Source organism: Lates calcarifer, linkage group LG6 (genome assembly GCF_001640805.2).
Source record: "Lates calcarifer isolate ASB-BC8 linkage group LG6, TLL_Latcal_v3, whole genome shotgun sequence".
Classification (NCBI taxonomy): domain Eukaryota; kingdom Metazoa; phylum Chordata; class Actinopteri; family Centropomidae; genus Lates; species Lates calcarifer.
The window spans coordinates 23,021,707-23,036,797 of NC_066838.1; the positions used below are offsets into that span (position 1 = coordinate 23,021,707).

Here is a 15,091-nt window from a genome sequence, read left to right on the forward strand (position 1 = left end):
CAAAATAAAACACAGATGCATGAATGCAATCCACACACACATTCAAACAGGGAAAGGTGAGTAGAACACCAGACCGTCACTCAGGGTACACAGCATGGCCCTGGCGTTCAGACATGCTCAAACAGTTGCTGCAAGATGACATCAGAATGGCATCTGTCTGGTCATCTGCTGCACCACCCTCACCAGAGCGTGTGCCTCTTTCATCTTCAGAACAACATGTATAATTTAATTCAAAAGTTCAGTGATAGTTAGCTTTGTCTTTCACAGGCCTGGGTGAGTTAGTTGAGGTACATGATGTTTGTCCACACCATAAATGGCATCAGGGAAGTGACTGTGACTCACCTACAAACATAAATTTGAGCATACATCAGGTCTTACTACTCATTTGGATCTGAACTTAAGCATGTCAGGAGGGAGCACATTTCAAAGAGACATCCAAGCAATACAGTAGTAGCAGCAATAAAGTATTGCACTTCCACAAAGCTGGGATACTTTCTAAACACAAGTCAAGAAAAGAATAGTCAGATCTCACTCAGATATCAGATCAAGCCCCCAAAAGCAATATAATTTATTTTATTAGACCATCCCTGCCTGGTATAGGTCCATGTGTTTCACTGCACATCTCCAGTGTTCAATACACAATTCCCATGAAAAATGTTTTCCAAGCCCCTTTTTATCTGGTAAACTACTAAAGCATGCAACAACTTTTATTGTGCTCTTTATTCCAATCAGTGTGGATTACCGAGAATAATCCTTCTCAGGTAAAGCTGGTAGTTCATGTTTGATTTTCTGAAAATGTGGAGATAACTGTTTGCTTAACAAACATGAGCTCAAAGTCTTAGATGTGGTTTAACTATTTAGGAGATTTTCAGGCACAGCATCAGAAGAAATAATCAAAAGAAATTATTCATCTTTGTTTCAGGTTTATCTTGACTTCCACAATAAAAGTGCTTTTGATCTTAAGTCCAGTTTGCTATGTTGTTTATGGTGAGGACACTGTTCCACATATGCTATTATCCATTTTATTGCTATGATATAGTAAAAAAAAAAAAATCAGAAAAAAACACACAGAATCAGACTTAGCTAACAAAAAATAAAAAAAATCAAACTCAATGAAATAAATCATAATTGTATATTAGATAATGCAGAATTAAGATACCAACACTGGGTGCTCATACTGCAAAACAGAACTGGCATTTTGACTGCAGCTTTTGTCTTGTAAAGTCCATGTACTATAAAACAGTGCCTACCTGAATATTCTTCCATCTGGCTCTGCCTTATGGACTTGCTCCTTCTCAGGTGCTGTAACAAAAGCATCATTGTGTGTTAAACATCAAGAAACTAAGAGGAATCCCGACTTACCAACATGTAAATTAAATGAATAACTGTTACGAAACAAGCAATGGTACTAGTTGTCTAAATAGACAAACAGTATATACAAGCACAAAATCAGCATTGATTGGAGGGTATTACAGAAACAAAGAGCACATGTAGATACAAGAACACACAGTGCGTCTTAAGTCAGACTACTGGGGGCATGAGTCAAAGGTCTCCCCTTTGTTTGGGATTGTTGTTTGAATAAAAAAAGATGTACAATACTACTTTTACAACAAAATATTGTAAGCATGTGTCATTTGCTATTGTCTGATACAGGCCAAATTACTGAAAAAATCTGCAAGGTTTTAATGTGATTCTGTGTCATATACACATTTAAAAGGCTTCCTTAAATTTTTATTTTTTGCTTTTCTAATGCTAGTGGACTTGAGGGACATGTTTTCACACGTGAGACCTCCTTTTGGTGATTTTGTTAAATTATAAAAGTGTATATTATGCAGTTTTAGTCAAGTTTCTTTGCATACACACACACACACACACGTACACATACATACAGGGACAAACCATAGACTTAATGCAAACACTCTGGTCATGCTCGTTAACACACCATGATACTGATTGGAGACACTGGAACAGGTGCGAAGGAGCAGACGTCACATTACATGATTGAGTTGCTCAAATTATCTCACACAAGGGAGAAAATTAACCTGAACTTTAATGTTGTGAACTAAACAAGCATCTCACCTTTAAGTCAGCCGTCGTGTCGTGGTTGAAAATTAGGTTTTGTTGGGTCCAATAACCCTCCCGAGATTTTCTTTCCTCTATTCAATTCAAGCTGAGTGCGGTCGACGGAGAAACTGTCATAAAAGTTTTAACTCACTGGTTACGTTACACTGAGAGGTTGTGTCCTAAAATGCGAGAAAGGAAGCCACTCGTTTGAGAAAGTGAAATGACACCTTGTTTGTGTAGAAATACATGAAGTTTTCTCTCCATTTCTCGTACTTGTGCGCGGTTGATTTGACCGTTTCCTTGTTTACGTCGCCGTTTGCTGTGATTGGTCCATTGCAGGGCGCGTGGGGAGAAAACACAGGGTATGTTTGATTATTTTTAATGTGCGCTGCTGGCACGCGGTTAGCTCGAAACATTACGCTCTCACACACATATATTTAACATTATGTACACGCTGAAAATCGAACAGACTCTTCTAAGTCTTCATGTTTAAGCAGTAGCCAACAAGCTGAGGAACCTCTAACCCTTTTAACACCACGGGGATCACCGGTGACACCGCGGCGCATGTGTATTTCAAATCACTGTACTTCGTGCAATTTTAGATTTTTGCAATCTCAGAATTGTTCAATCTGCACTTTTCAAGAAATTTATAAAAAGAAAGTTGAAGAAAATTCAATTCCGTTTTTGTCCTTTTCTTCTTATAACACACAGTTTTAGGTATTTAATTACATAAGAATGGTAAATACTTGACAGATTTTGAAAGTTCTACTTCTCCTGGAAAAAGGGTGTAAATTATTTACACATAGGCCATTTTTTTGACACAATTATTGACAAAAATAGACAAAAAAGACCAGGCGTTTTAATAAATATAACTATTATTATGGGGCTTAAGTGACTGTCGGCTTGAGGTTTACCAGGAATATGATAATGATACTATTATGTCTATTGCGGTGTTAGTAATCTGGCCACCATTAGTTCTGGTTCTGTCACAGCAGGGTTAAATATGTGACACAGGTTGGAGTGGTGGTCCTCTCAGTGCTGCTGATAGGATGGACTCATACAGCCTGAGAGGAGGTGTAAGACAGATTAAGGTTAAAAAACACAGAAAAGGGAGTTTACAAGTGTTTTGCAAAGGAATTGTAACAATGAATAATAATGTAATGAAGTGGCTATGCTAACCTATATTACTCAAACCGACCATCTTCTTCTTAAGATGCCCTGACAAAACAAAAATGCAGGTGCAAAATCTTATGAGTTTATTCAAAATTAAACTCCTAGTCATCAACGTACTGTGCAAGTGATGTTAAGTGAGTTAAGTGACATGACAAACACATTAAAGTCAAACTTAGTGTGTGCTTGCTTGATTTATTAACATAAACTGTACAAATGTCACCGATACCAATATAATATATAACAATATAATCACATTGCTTTGTTATCTTATCCTGTATTTTAAAGTAGATTGAAAGATAAGGTGAATATATTCCACTGATTTATCAAGATGCTGTAGTTCTGAATTTCATTTACAAGTTAGTGTAATTAACATCTGGTGCTGTCAGATGTTTGACTTAGTCTCAATATTGTATTTATCTCCTTGATGGTTTTGATTAATTGCTTTGATGAAAACATAAAGTTGTAATTGTTGCAGAATTTGGCTTATTTAAAGGCTTAGTCAGCAGAACAACATGGTCATGTTGTATTCAGGTAATGTGGTACTGACTGTAAACAAACTACCTGTACTGTTCTGTGTGGTTTACTCTGATCAGTAGTATTTCATTTTTGGGAGGACACACAACATTTCAAACAGAAGGTTGGCACCAGTCAGTGCAGTGTTCCCTGTTAAGTGGAAAAAAGTATAAATAGAGGGTACAAAAATATATAAACAATGTATTTTGATGAGAAATTAAATGTGTAAAATACCTGTGGTGTCATAGGGTGGAGATACCTCCACTAGATCACATCCGACAAGATTCAGACCACGACAGCCCCGGATAATCTCAACTCCCTAAATCAAGTCAAGATAATGAAAATATAGCAAAATTCACACTGTTCAAATGAGTACAGCTGATTCAGTTACAGTTTAAAAAGAACATACGTCATTTTGACAAACTGCTTATTTTAATAGAATCAATAACAACCACTCTAATTTCTCTGCTGACATTTTCCTCCTGCATGCATGCACTTTTAAATTATACATGTGGAAGTGTTAAAGTAAATTCATAATATAATGAGCAACAAGACAAAATAGTGTCACAAGATCTTTTTAAAAAAAATCAGACGATAGTTCAGACAGATTAAAGTCTGTTGCATCATGTTTACCTGGATGGGAGTAAGTCCTGCTATCTCTGGTGTGCCGGTTCCAGGAGCAAAGCCCGGGTCAAGAGCATCGATGTCAAAACTGAGGTATACTGGACCGCTTCCCATCTGAGCCCTGACCTCAGCCATCAGAGGTGCAAGAGATTTGAACCAACACTCTTCCACTTGGACAACTCGGAAACCCTGCACAATATACAAGTAATGAATGCTTGTTAAAATACCGTCATTCTCTTTTGCTTGAAGGGACAACATAGAAACCAGCCAACAGCACAAAATGACCTTACAGTATCTATTATTGGCTGGCTCAATGATTGTTTGAACAAGTGCTTATTTTTGGCATCTACAACTTATGCTCAGCTGCAATCAGCTGTAGCCTTAAAACTCAGCATCTTCCTGTAGCTCATGGTTGTTTCACAAGAGCTTCAGCCAGTACTGCACTGACAATACAAGAGATTAGAATACAGTATCTGAGCAGTGCTGCTTCTTCAGGGCAGTCTAGATAGTACAGTGAATCACTATCGGAAAAGAGCGTGACAGGCCAGCCGGGCCAGGGCTGACTGGTTCAGGTAGAAGAAAAGAAGTGACTCAACTAGAAGCAAGTTGGTGCTCAACTCGTAACATTTTCTCTAGACTGTTAACTAAACTATGGCTCCGCAGTAAACCAGAATGTTGACATTTGACTGTTGTATACACAAGACCTACAATGTTCTAGCAGAGTACCTGGGCACGACTCCATTCATATGAATCTGCAGAGTAGCCTGATCCCCGCAGGCCGATCTGGACCACTCTCTTACAGTCCAACAGCCCTTCCTCCACACAACGTCTGAATGGAGTCCCGTGTCCAATCTTCTCCCCAAGGACCACATCACTGGTGTCAGCATGAGCATCCACATGGACCAGACCCACTGGGCCATACCTGATGCAGTATCAGAGAACAGACGGAGTGAGGCATGAGGACGCAGTGCATGAAGTTTTTGCACGGGTTTCTTGTCATGTGTAGGCATGTATCTACGTGCAAAAGTCATGCTGTTCATCTTGGAGTAGAAACATTGAATATCTGATTTAAAGTTTAAATAATTGGTTTGTTAATCTTTTCTGCTTTTCTCCTTTTTTAAATCATATTTCCGACTGTATTTGTTGAAAAAACATTTGTTAGTTGTCTAGTCCTTGTACTTTAAACTGCTGATAATATAGATGCAGCACACATGCAGCCCCCAGGCAGTAACACATAACCTACATACTTACTTCTCAGCAACAGCTTGCAGGATTGGATATGCAATTGTGTGATCACCACCTGCAGACACCAAAACTTCCTTAACATCTGACCTTTGATCGAACACGCACTTGTTCAATCACAGCTTATGAGGCTGTTTATCTGGGTAATAATTATACAGACCAGACTCAACAGAGCTTTCTTTTACTCTTACAAAACATTTACTTATCTGTGTAAGTGGAGTCCCTCTTTTTTATCTAGTCACTCTCACCCATAGTCAGAGGGATGCAGCCTGTAGCCAGGATCTTCCTGTAGGCCTCCGTGATGCGTTTGCAGGTGTCCTTCAGGTCATACACATTCACATTGACGTCCCCAATATCAGCCACCATAAGGGACTCATAAGGTGCTGCTCTGGTGCCACTGTTGTAAGCCCTCAGCATGGCGGACTCCACTCTGATCTGACGGGGACCAAACCTGTGGTGGTGGAGGAAATGTCTGGTGTTTAATTTCAACATTTGTGCTGCAACATTTGAATCTAAAGGTTAAGCAAACTCAGGAAGGATCACAAAGGATACTGCATTAGTATTTTTATATTTCCATTTTATGTCACTTTGTGTTTGTAGCGGCCCACTTGGAATAACCAAATAATGCAGAGAGCTTCGACTGGTGCATGCTTTACTTCTCTCCTCTTTTCTTCTCCTCTAATTTTGACACCGTGAAAACTATATGAACAGAAATACAAATACCACAGTACCTATTATTTACACACACATAATGTACAGAAACATGTTTACATTTTTAAACTTAACACAAATTATATTTTAAACGAAATGAACAACTTGTTTAACAATGAACACCATTAATCTTTCCATACCTCCTTCTGCTTCCAAGGGCGCTAAGTTTATGTTCAGCCTGCTAGCAGCCTATCTCCACCTACACGTCGCACTGACATTCCTTAACGTGACATGCAAACAACACAAAACATGAAGCGAACCACAATAAAAAATTCCTTTCATAAATTTCTACACATAATATAACAAGTAAATAATTTGTTTGCATGTCTTACCAACAGAAACAACGAGAGCAGGTCATTTACGACAAATCGTGAGCGGGAAGTCTAGCGGCAGCAACAACAGGAAGTATACGGAGAAGAAGAGCAGTGCTCTTCAAAATAAAGGCACAAAAATAAAATGACAGAACTGCTTCCTTTACTACAAACACAATTTGCTGTCATTTACACTCCCACCAAATCCTACTACAATGAATGAACAAGTACACAAAGAGGAAATGAATTGTGTAGGATTTCTTGACTCTAATAAATGAATAACTTTATGTTGAACTATCAGAGGTATGCAATTGAACTGTACAACATCATACAATGAAGCAATGTGTACACAAACAGTTGTCACTCTGTCTGTTCCACTCAATTTTCAAGGAGAAGCACTAATTTTTGGATTGGTCTCTCAATAACTGAAGGTTTGGATGGGGGATCTTGTTTTCTTTGAGGCTTTCGCTCTCCTACTTGCACTTTAACTCGACGGACTAAGCCATCGCTGTCTTGAACAGTCTCCACCACTCGTCCAAGTTGCCAATGATTTCTTGGGAGGTTGTCGTCTTTAATGATGACAATATCATTGACTCTGAGGTTGCGCTGAGGTAAGTGCCATTTTTTTCTTGTGGATATGTTGAGTAGATACTCCTTTTTCCAGCGACCCCAGAATTGTTCAATGAGATACTGAACTCTCCTCCATCTCTTTGTAGCATACAAATCCTCCTTGACAAATACTCCAGGAGGAGGAAGAGCAACTTTAGATTTCATCATGATGAGATGATTCGGTGTTAAAGGTTCCAGCGCTTGTGGATCATTGATTCCATCTACTGTTAATGGGCGGCTGTTAACGATAGCCATGGCCTCATAAAACAATGTTCTGAGAGAGGCGTCATCAAGTCGACCCGGGCACTGTGCAAAGGTGGCGTTTAACACGTTTCTAACGGTTCTGATTTGCCGCTCCCAGACACCGCCTGCGTGGCTGGCAGAAGGGGCGTTGAAGACAAATTCGCATTGCCTTTCAGTCAAGAAGATTTCCAGTAGTTTGGCGTCACATTGTTTAAATGCTTCCTTAAACTCATTTCTGGCGCCAATGAAGTTAGAACCTTGGTCGCAATGTAGTTGTCGGACAGCTCCTCTGAGGCTGATGAAGCATCTCAATGCATTGATGAATGAGTCTGTCGACAAATCTTCGAGCATCTCAATATGGACGGCTCTAGAGTACAGACATGTGAAAATTAGTCCATATCTTTTGTATTCTTTGCGGGCTTTCTTTACAATGAACGGGCCAAAACAGTCCATGCCGCTATACGTGAAAGGTGCTGAGGCTTCAAGACGTTCTTTAGGTAGTTCAGCCATTCGCTGGTTCTCTATTGGCCGTCGAAGTTTCCTGCAAAGCACACAGGTGTGTATTAGCTTAGCAACCAGCTTGCTCCCACCAATGACCCAGAATCCATTGGTCCTAAGCTCCATTTGTGTCTGGGTTCGACCCTGATGGCATGTCTTAGCGTGGTAGTGGGACACAATCAGCTTAGTAATATGACTGTTGTTTGGTAAGATGACTGGATGCTTGACTTTGTGACAGAGAGATGACTGTTTTAATCTCCCACCAACACAGAGAAGTCCTTCAGACCAGAAGGGATCAAGACTGAAGAGAGAGCTTGAGTTTGGAAGGTCTTTTCCACTTTGAAGCATTTTAATTTCATGGGGGAAGGCTTGCTGCTGTACGATCTTAATTACTGTCTCAGCAGCCTTCTCACGCTCCTCGACAGTTACATGTTCACTATGTTGTTTTTGTTTAGACATCAGTCTCTTGATTCTTGCAACCACCTTTACAAGTGTTGTCCATGAAGAAAACTGACTCAGACGCCTGAGGATGTCATTGCAGTTATTGGTTTCGGTTGCAAGTACCTGAATTGTTTTGACTTCAGGATCACCGACGAGTAAGTCTGTTGGAGTTCTGGGCGTTAGATGTAATTCACGCTCCCAGAGAAACTTTGGTCCTCGCAGCCAGTTCGTTGAGTGAATGTCTGAAGCGCGAAGACCTCGGGATGCGTGGTCGGCTGGGTTTTCTGAGGTATCCACATAATACCATTGATTGGGATTACTATTGTTTCTAATCAGTTGAACACGGTTTGCAACAAATATGTGGAACCTACGAGCATCATTGTTGATGTACCCAAGTACGACTTGTGAATCAGTCCAGAAAAATTCTTGATCAATTTTCATGTCAAGTTCACATTTTAACATGACACTGAGCTTTGCAGAAACTACTGCTGCTGCGAGTTCTAGCCTTGGAATACTTGTGACCTTTGAGGGTGCGACCCTTGCTTTCGCCATCACGAGACTGCAATGGACTTCGTCCTTGTCATTTTTGTACCTGAGGTAAGAACATGCACCATATCCCACACAGCTGGCATCTGAAAAATGGTGTAACTCTACTCTGACAATGTCATGAAAGTCATGTGGGTGGTAACATCTCTGAATTGAGACCTCTTTCAACTTGAGAAGACCATTTATCCATTCCTCCCACCGTGGCTTCATATCTTCTGGGAGTGGGTCATCCCATCCGATACCTCTGTGACAAAGCTCTTGAAGGATGCGTTTTCCACTTAGGCTGAATGGAGCGATGAATCCGAGTGGATCGTAGAGAGAGGCGATGACAGACAGACAACCACGACGAGTTGAAGGCTGATCTTTCAAAGTGATGTTAAAGCTGAAAGTGTCATCCTTTATTGACCACTGAATGCCGAGAGCACGTTCTGATGGCGTTGGATCAAAACCTAGAGGCTCGATGTTTGCTGCTCTTTCAGAAGGGTCTAAGCAAGAGAGCGCTGCTTCTTCATTCGAGTTGAATTTGTGAAGGCGCAGGCCTCCTCGTTGGCACAACTCTTGCGACTCAGAGATCAGTTGTTTGGCTTCATCAACTGATGGGACGCTGACTAGCCCGTCATCAACATAAAAGTTTTTCTCCACAAATGTTGATGCTAGAGGATAGCTAGCTTTGTGTTGTTGTGCTAGATGCTTTAAGCCAAAATTGGCACATCCAGGAGATGAAGCGGCTCCAAAGAGATGCACCGCCATCCTGTACTCCTGTGGTTCCTTCTCCAAATCTCCGCCTTCCCACCAGAGGAACTTCAAATAATTCCTGGATTCAGGAGTGACAGAGAACTGATGAAACATTCTTTCAATATCACAAATAATGGCTACGGCTTCCTTCCTGAATCTGCAAAGTACTCCTACTAGAGGATTGATTAGATCAGGCCCAGTTAGCAGAGTGTCATTTAGAGAAACACCATGGAATTTGGCTGAACAGTCAAAAACGACTCTCAACTTATCCGGTTTTCTGGGGTGGTAGATGCCATGATGTGGAAGGTACCACTCTGTCTCTCTCTCAGATGTTGTAGGGGCAGGCTCTGCATCACCGTTGTTAATTGTTTCTTCCATGAATGTTTTGTATTGATCATAGTATCGTTTGTTGGCCTTTAATTTTTTCTTAAGACACTGTAGGCGAACTGTGGCTAGCCTCTTGTTGTTTGGTAGGTTGGGCGGGCTGTTGCCTTTGAAAGGGAGAGGCATTTCATAATGCCTGTCCTCCTTCTGTGTGATGTGGTTACTGAGGAACTGTATGAAATGAACATCATCTTGGGACACATGTTTATCCTCATGAGTTCTCTCAATGAAGTCTGATTCCAGGGCCTTTAGAACATCTGTCGTCGATGGAACTGGCAGTTCTTTTACTGTTAGCCGATGCACAAAGCTTTGACTTCCTTGTCTGTCTAGGTGGGGGTTCGATGAGCCTATTATACTCCATCCTAGTTCTGATCTCTGTGCGAACGGTTGGTTTCTGTCACCTAGGATGACTTCAAGAGGAGCCAGTGCTGCTGGACAGTCGTAACCTATTAGGAGCCCTACATCACAGTCTTGGAGGGGTGGTAACTTATCTGCCAAGTTTCTGAGATGAGGCCACAGTAATGCTGTTTCCTTCGTTGGAATGTAAGACTTGTCCACCGGGATGAAGTCACGACTGTAGGCCTGCTGTAGTTGAATGCAGTTCTCCGAGTGGAGACCTCGAACCTGTAGACCATGAGCACTCTTGCTTGATATGATTGTGTCAATGGCTGTCATAGTACTAAGTTTCAGCTTTACTGGCTGGACATTCACATTCAGTTTGTCAAGTACATCTTCCAAGACAAATGTTGAGTCACTCTGTGTGTCCAGTATCGCGTATGTAAGTATTTCTCTGTGTGGTTCTTGTACTGAGGACACAAAGACTGGGACGATATTTGAGGTAGCAGAAGCGTGTTGTGTTGATGTATGGGACACGACCTTATGTGTTTCCTGACTTGCACGTTCTTCTGTGGAAGTGGAGCTATTTGTTATTGCTTCTACAGGTCTTTGCTTCCTGTCTTCATGCAAGCAGGTTGGGTGACGACGGCTGCATATATTGCACGTGTGTCGCCTCTTGCAGTCCTTGATCATATGACCCTTTCTCAAGCATCCAAAGCAGAGTCGATTTTCATGGATGAATGCCCTTTTATCTTCAACACTCTTTGTTGTGAAAGTGGGACACTTTGTGATGCCATGAGCTTCACCTTTACAGACAGAACAAGGTGATTTTGGTTTACTGCTGTTTGTTTCTTGTTTCTCCTGAGCGAAACTCTTTGGTTGTGTGTTTGTGTTGAAGGCTTTGGCTCTCTTTGAGATTCTATCATCTACAGGTTTGAAATTTATCAACAGTGGAGAAGCAATAGGGTTACAAGCTATCCGTGCTTCTTTGCTCAGGAACCCTGTGAAGCATGCAAGATCTGGATAGTTGCCAGATGTGTCAAGTTCGTCCACAACAATTCGACTCCACTTTCGGACAATCCATTCTGGCAGTTTTTTGAGCAACTTGTGGTTTTCCTCACAGTCATTAAGAATAGTCAGTCCTTTGACGTATGGGATTGCTTCAGTACAGCTTTGGAGAAAGTCGGCGAACTCTCGTAGTGCTAGCGGGTCGTTTGTGCTGATCTTTGGCCATTTCATGAGCTTATCACGGAAAGCTCTCTGTATGGTGAATGGGTTACCATATCTGTCCTGTAAAACTTTCCAAGCTCCATTGTATGCATTCTCTGAATCTCGATAAAAGAAACCTTCTACAGCTTTGCGCGCCTCTCCAGCAAGATAATTTTTGAGATAAAACATCTTCTCACTCGCTGAGAGTGGTTTTCTGTCAATCAAAGTCATGAATGACATCTTCCAATCAGTAAACCTTAAAGGATCACCACTAAAGGTGGTGGGTTCAGGGACTGGCAAGCGATTCATACTTAATGAGCTGGCGATTGCTTGAGCTAGACTGACAGACTGCTGGGTCATTGTCATTTCAGGAGCTGCCTGGTGAGGTTGGAATGAAGCAGCGTCTGGATTCAGTTGAGGCTCAGTTTTTATTTTATAACACGCAGAGCTAGTTTTGTAGTTGATTTCTTCATTGTGGTTCTCAAAACCTTCAAAACTGTCATATGCTCTCACACGAGCTGCTGCGATAGCAACTTCCTTTTCTGCTTGTAGTTGTTGCAGTTTTGCTCTCTCTTGTTCCAACTGTTGTTGCATTTCCACCTCTCTTTGCTTCATTTCTGACAACATTTTTGCCTCTTTAAGTTTCCATTCACTTTCTAACTTGTGAAGATGTGCTTGCTGTGCTTGAATTTCTTCCATGGCCTTTGATTGCTCCAGCTTAGCAGCAAGCTCTGCTTCTGCATCTACTCTACTGCCGTGGGTACTAGCTGAGCCAGAGTGTTTGCTCGATTTCTCTAATGACTCGAATGAACTTACAGTTTCAGTTTTAGTTAGGCCAAAGACAGACCCATATTCATTTTTGTTTAATGTTTCTCTTACTCTTTCCTTTTCAAGTTGATCATTATAATCTTCATTAATAGTCTCTATACGGTTGCTTATGAGGTCACGAATTTCCATGGTCAGTACACCACAGGCATCCATTTTTTTGACGATCTCTGGTGTGGTGTTACTGTTACGTAGAATAGGTTCATACTGTAGTTTTACAGCATCGTACTTTGCTTGAATATCTTCATGTAATTTATTGAGGTCTTCTAATGAGCAGAAGGTTTTTAATTTTGTCCTTGTCTCCCTTGCTACTAGCTTCCAAGAGTTATAGGCTTTGTTAAATGTTTTTTCACGTTTTTTGATGTCTTGGTCATGCATCTCTTGGCCTTTCTCTGTTAGCTTTCTTTCACGTGAGCTAGACCTGAGTGGCGTGTCTGTGGGATTGTCTGTTTCCTCTGTTGGGGGTGACATCTTGTTTGTTTGTGTAACTGCTTTAAGTCTGGCGTGTCTTTTGATTGTCCTATGCCTGAATTCACACTTATAAGCTGCAGTTATCTTTTACCACAGAGTTGTACTTATATCAAGCATTTACAGATTATGGACATTCAAAGGGATTTTGTCATAAAACAGTAACCACAATGTCATAAATGAGCGCTGTAAATATTAATAGCTAAAGAACTTCACCCTTCAACTTTTCATAAACAAACATGTCATGAATTATTATTCCATAAACACATGTGCCATTGGTCTTGAAATATTCACCAATTTCAAAGCTATTATGTGTTAGTAGCCAGCTCACAAATTATTTTGACCTCAAAATATTATGTTAGTATTTCAGGCACTTCAGTTGTGCTGTATGTGTTCATACATAGTTCCTTTTGTTCCTTGGTACCCAATGTCTCTTTTTTCAGCATCTGTAGTTATACCTTCAGCGTGCTGTCCTTTTTAATCTTGCCTGTGCTGAATGTGAGTGCGAGCGGAGTTAGGTGGCTGGGAACAGGTTGGTAGCTGGATCTCAGATGAAATGGCGTCAGCTTCTCTACAGGGACGGCAGGTCTGTTGTAGCCAGGGAGTTTTCACTGTAGCGGCCCACTTGGAATAACCAAATAATGCAGAGAGCTTCGACTGGTGCATGCTTTACTTCTCTCCTCTTTTCTTCTCCTCTAATTTTGACACCGTGAAAACTATATGAACAGAAATACAAATACCACAGTACCTATTATTTACACACACATAATGTACAGAAACATGTTTACATTTTTAAACTTAACACAAATTATATTTTAAACGAAATGAACAACTTGTTTAACAATGAACACCATTAATCTTTCCATACCTCCTTCTGCTTCCAAGGGCGCTAAGTTTATGTTCAGCCTGCTAGCAGCCTATCTCCACCTACACGTCGCACTGACATTCCTTAACGTGACATGCAAACAACACAAAACATGAAGCGAACCACAATAAAAAATTCCTTTCATAAATTTCTACACATAATATAACAAGTAAATAATTTGTTTGCATGTCTTACCAACAGAAACAACGAGAGCAGGTCATTTACGACAAATCGTGAGCGGGAAGTCTAGCGGCAGCAACAACAGGAAGTATACGGAGAAGAAGAGCAGTGCTCTTCAAAATAAAGGCACAAAAATAAAATGACAGAACTGCTTCCTTTACTACAAACACAATTTGCTGTCATTTACAGTGTTTATGCTCAACAACATTTATATAACAGCTGTAGTTACTGATTAAATCTCACGTTAAGATTTTACATACAAAACATGAAATATGAAGCTTTGTTGTAGATTCAACAAATTGCTCTCTTGATGAACTAAACTGGGGTTTCAATTTATCTTTATAAATCTGAAAATAATGGCTCGTGCAACTGCTTGAAAGCATATTATGCTGTAATCTCAAAGTAACTGCGTAATGTGACAGGGGACTCTCGCTAGAGACACATATGCTGTGACACTGTATGAATACAGCAGCAGCAGGCCCACACTCTTTCCCAGCTGCTGCAGAGAAAAACAGCACCTTGCTCCGGGTCGGTTGGAGGTCCCGGTGTCAATTGGGACACCGACAAACGCCGCATCAAGCCCGTCCGCTGTCTCCTGGTAAGGCAGTTTGGCCATGGTAGGGATTCCTGACACCCGAGCAACAAACTCGGCGCTCGGTGGCACATTGTAGCGTTTCCCTGAGCACTTTCTGTTGGGATTCACGCGTGAAACTCTTCTGTCGCTGCAGAGAGACAAAGTTTGTTGCGGTTGTAGAGAGAAGAAACCCGCTGCTGTATAACACGGTGAAATAATGGCGCGAGTTGCGTTCAGGTTTCTCCAACATGACAACATATTTTCTGAGTTACGTGTTTAATATGGAGCTGTGTGAGTTGTAGCGGAGAGACTGACTTGTGTAGGTACTTTATTTCCTTGTGAGCTCGTAACTTCCCGTGTCGTATTTGCCACAGAGGAAGGACAAAAAGTACATCAGTGTAGTGTTTCATGTTTAATAAAGTGGTCAAACGTTGTAATTTTGAATGCGCCACGTCTGGCAATTCAATACACGGTACACAGTATCAACCCACTCTAGATGAGATATTATTTTTTCCCTTTTCTTGTCTGGTCGCGCGTGTG

General features: G+C 41.0%; 1 protein-coding gene across 1 annotated transcript; it reads right to left on the reverse strand.

Annotated features, from left to right (window-relative positions):
* Nucleotides 1-3,409: 3,409 nt before the first annotated feature.
* agmat (agmatine ureohydrolase (agmatinase)) lies at nucleotides 3,410-14,889 on the reverse strand. The gene is made up of 7 exons (XM_018685466.2): nucleotides 14,496-14,889; nucleotides 5,865-6,067; nucleotides 5,626-5,674; nucleotides 5,101-5,296; nucleotides 4,384-4,563; nucleotides 3,985-4,069; nucleotides 3,410-3,900 (listed from the first exon to the last, which is right to left on the reverse strand). The coding sequence occupies exons 1-7, from the start codon at nucleotides 14,807-14,809 to the stop codon at nucleotides 3,827-3,829; spliced, it is 1,101 nt and encodes a 366-aa protein (XP_018540982.1). The 5' UTR covers nucleotides 14,810-14,889; the 3' UTR covers nucleotides 3,410-3,826.
* Nucleotides 14,890-15,091: the final 202 nt, after the last annotated feature.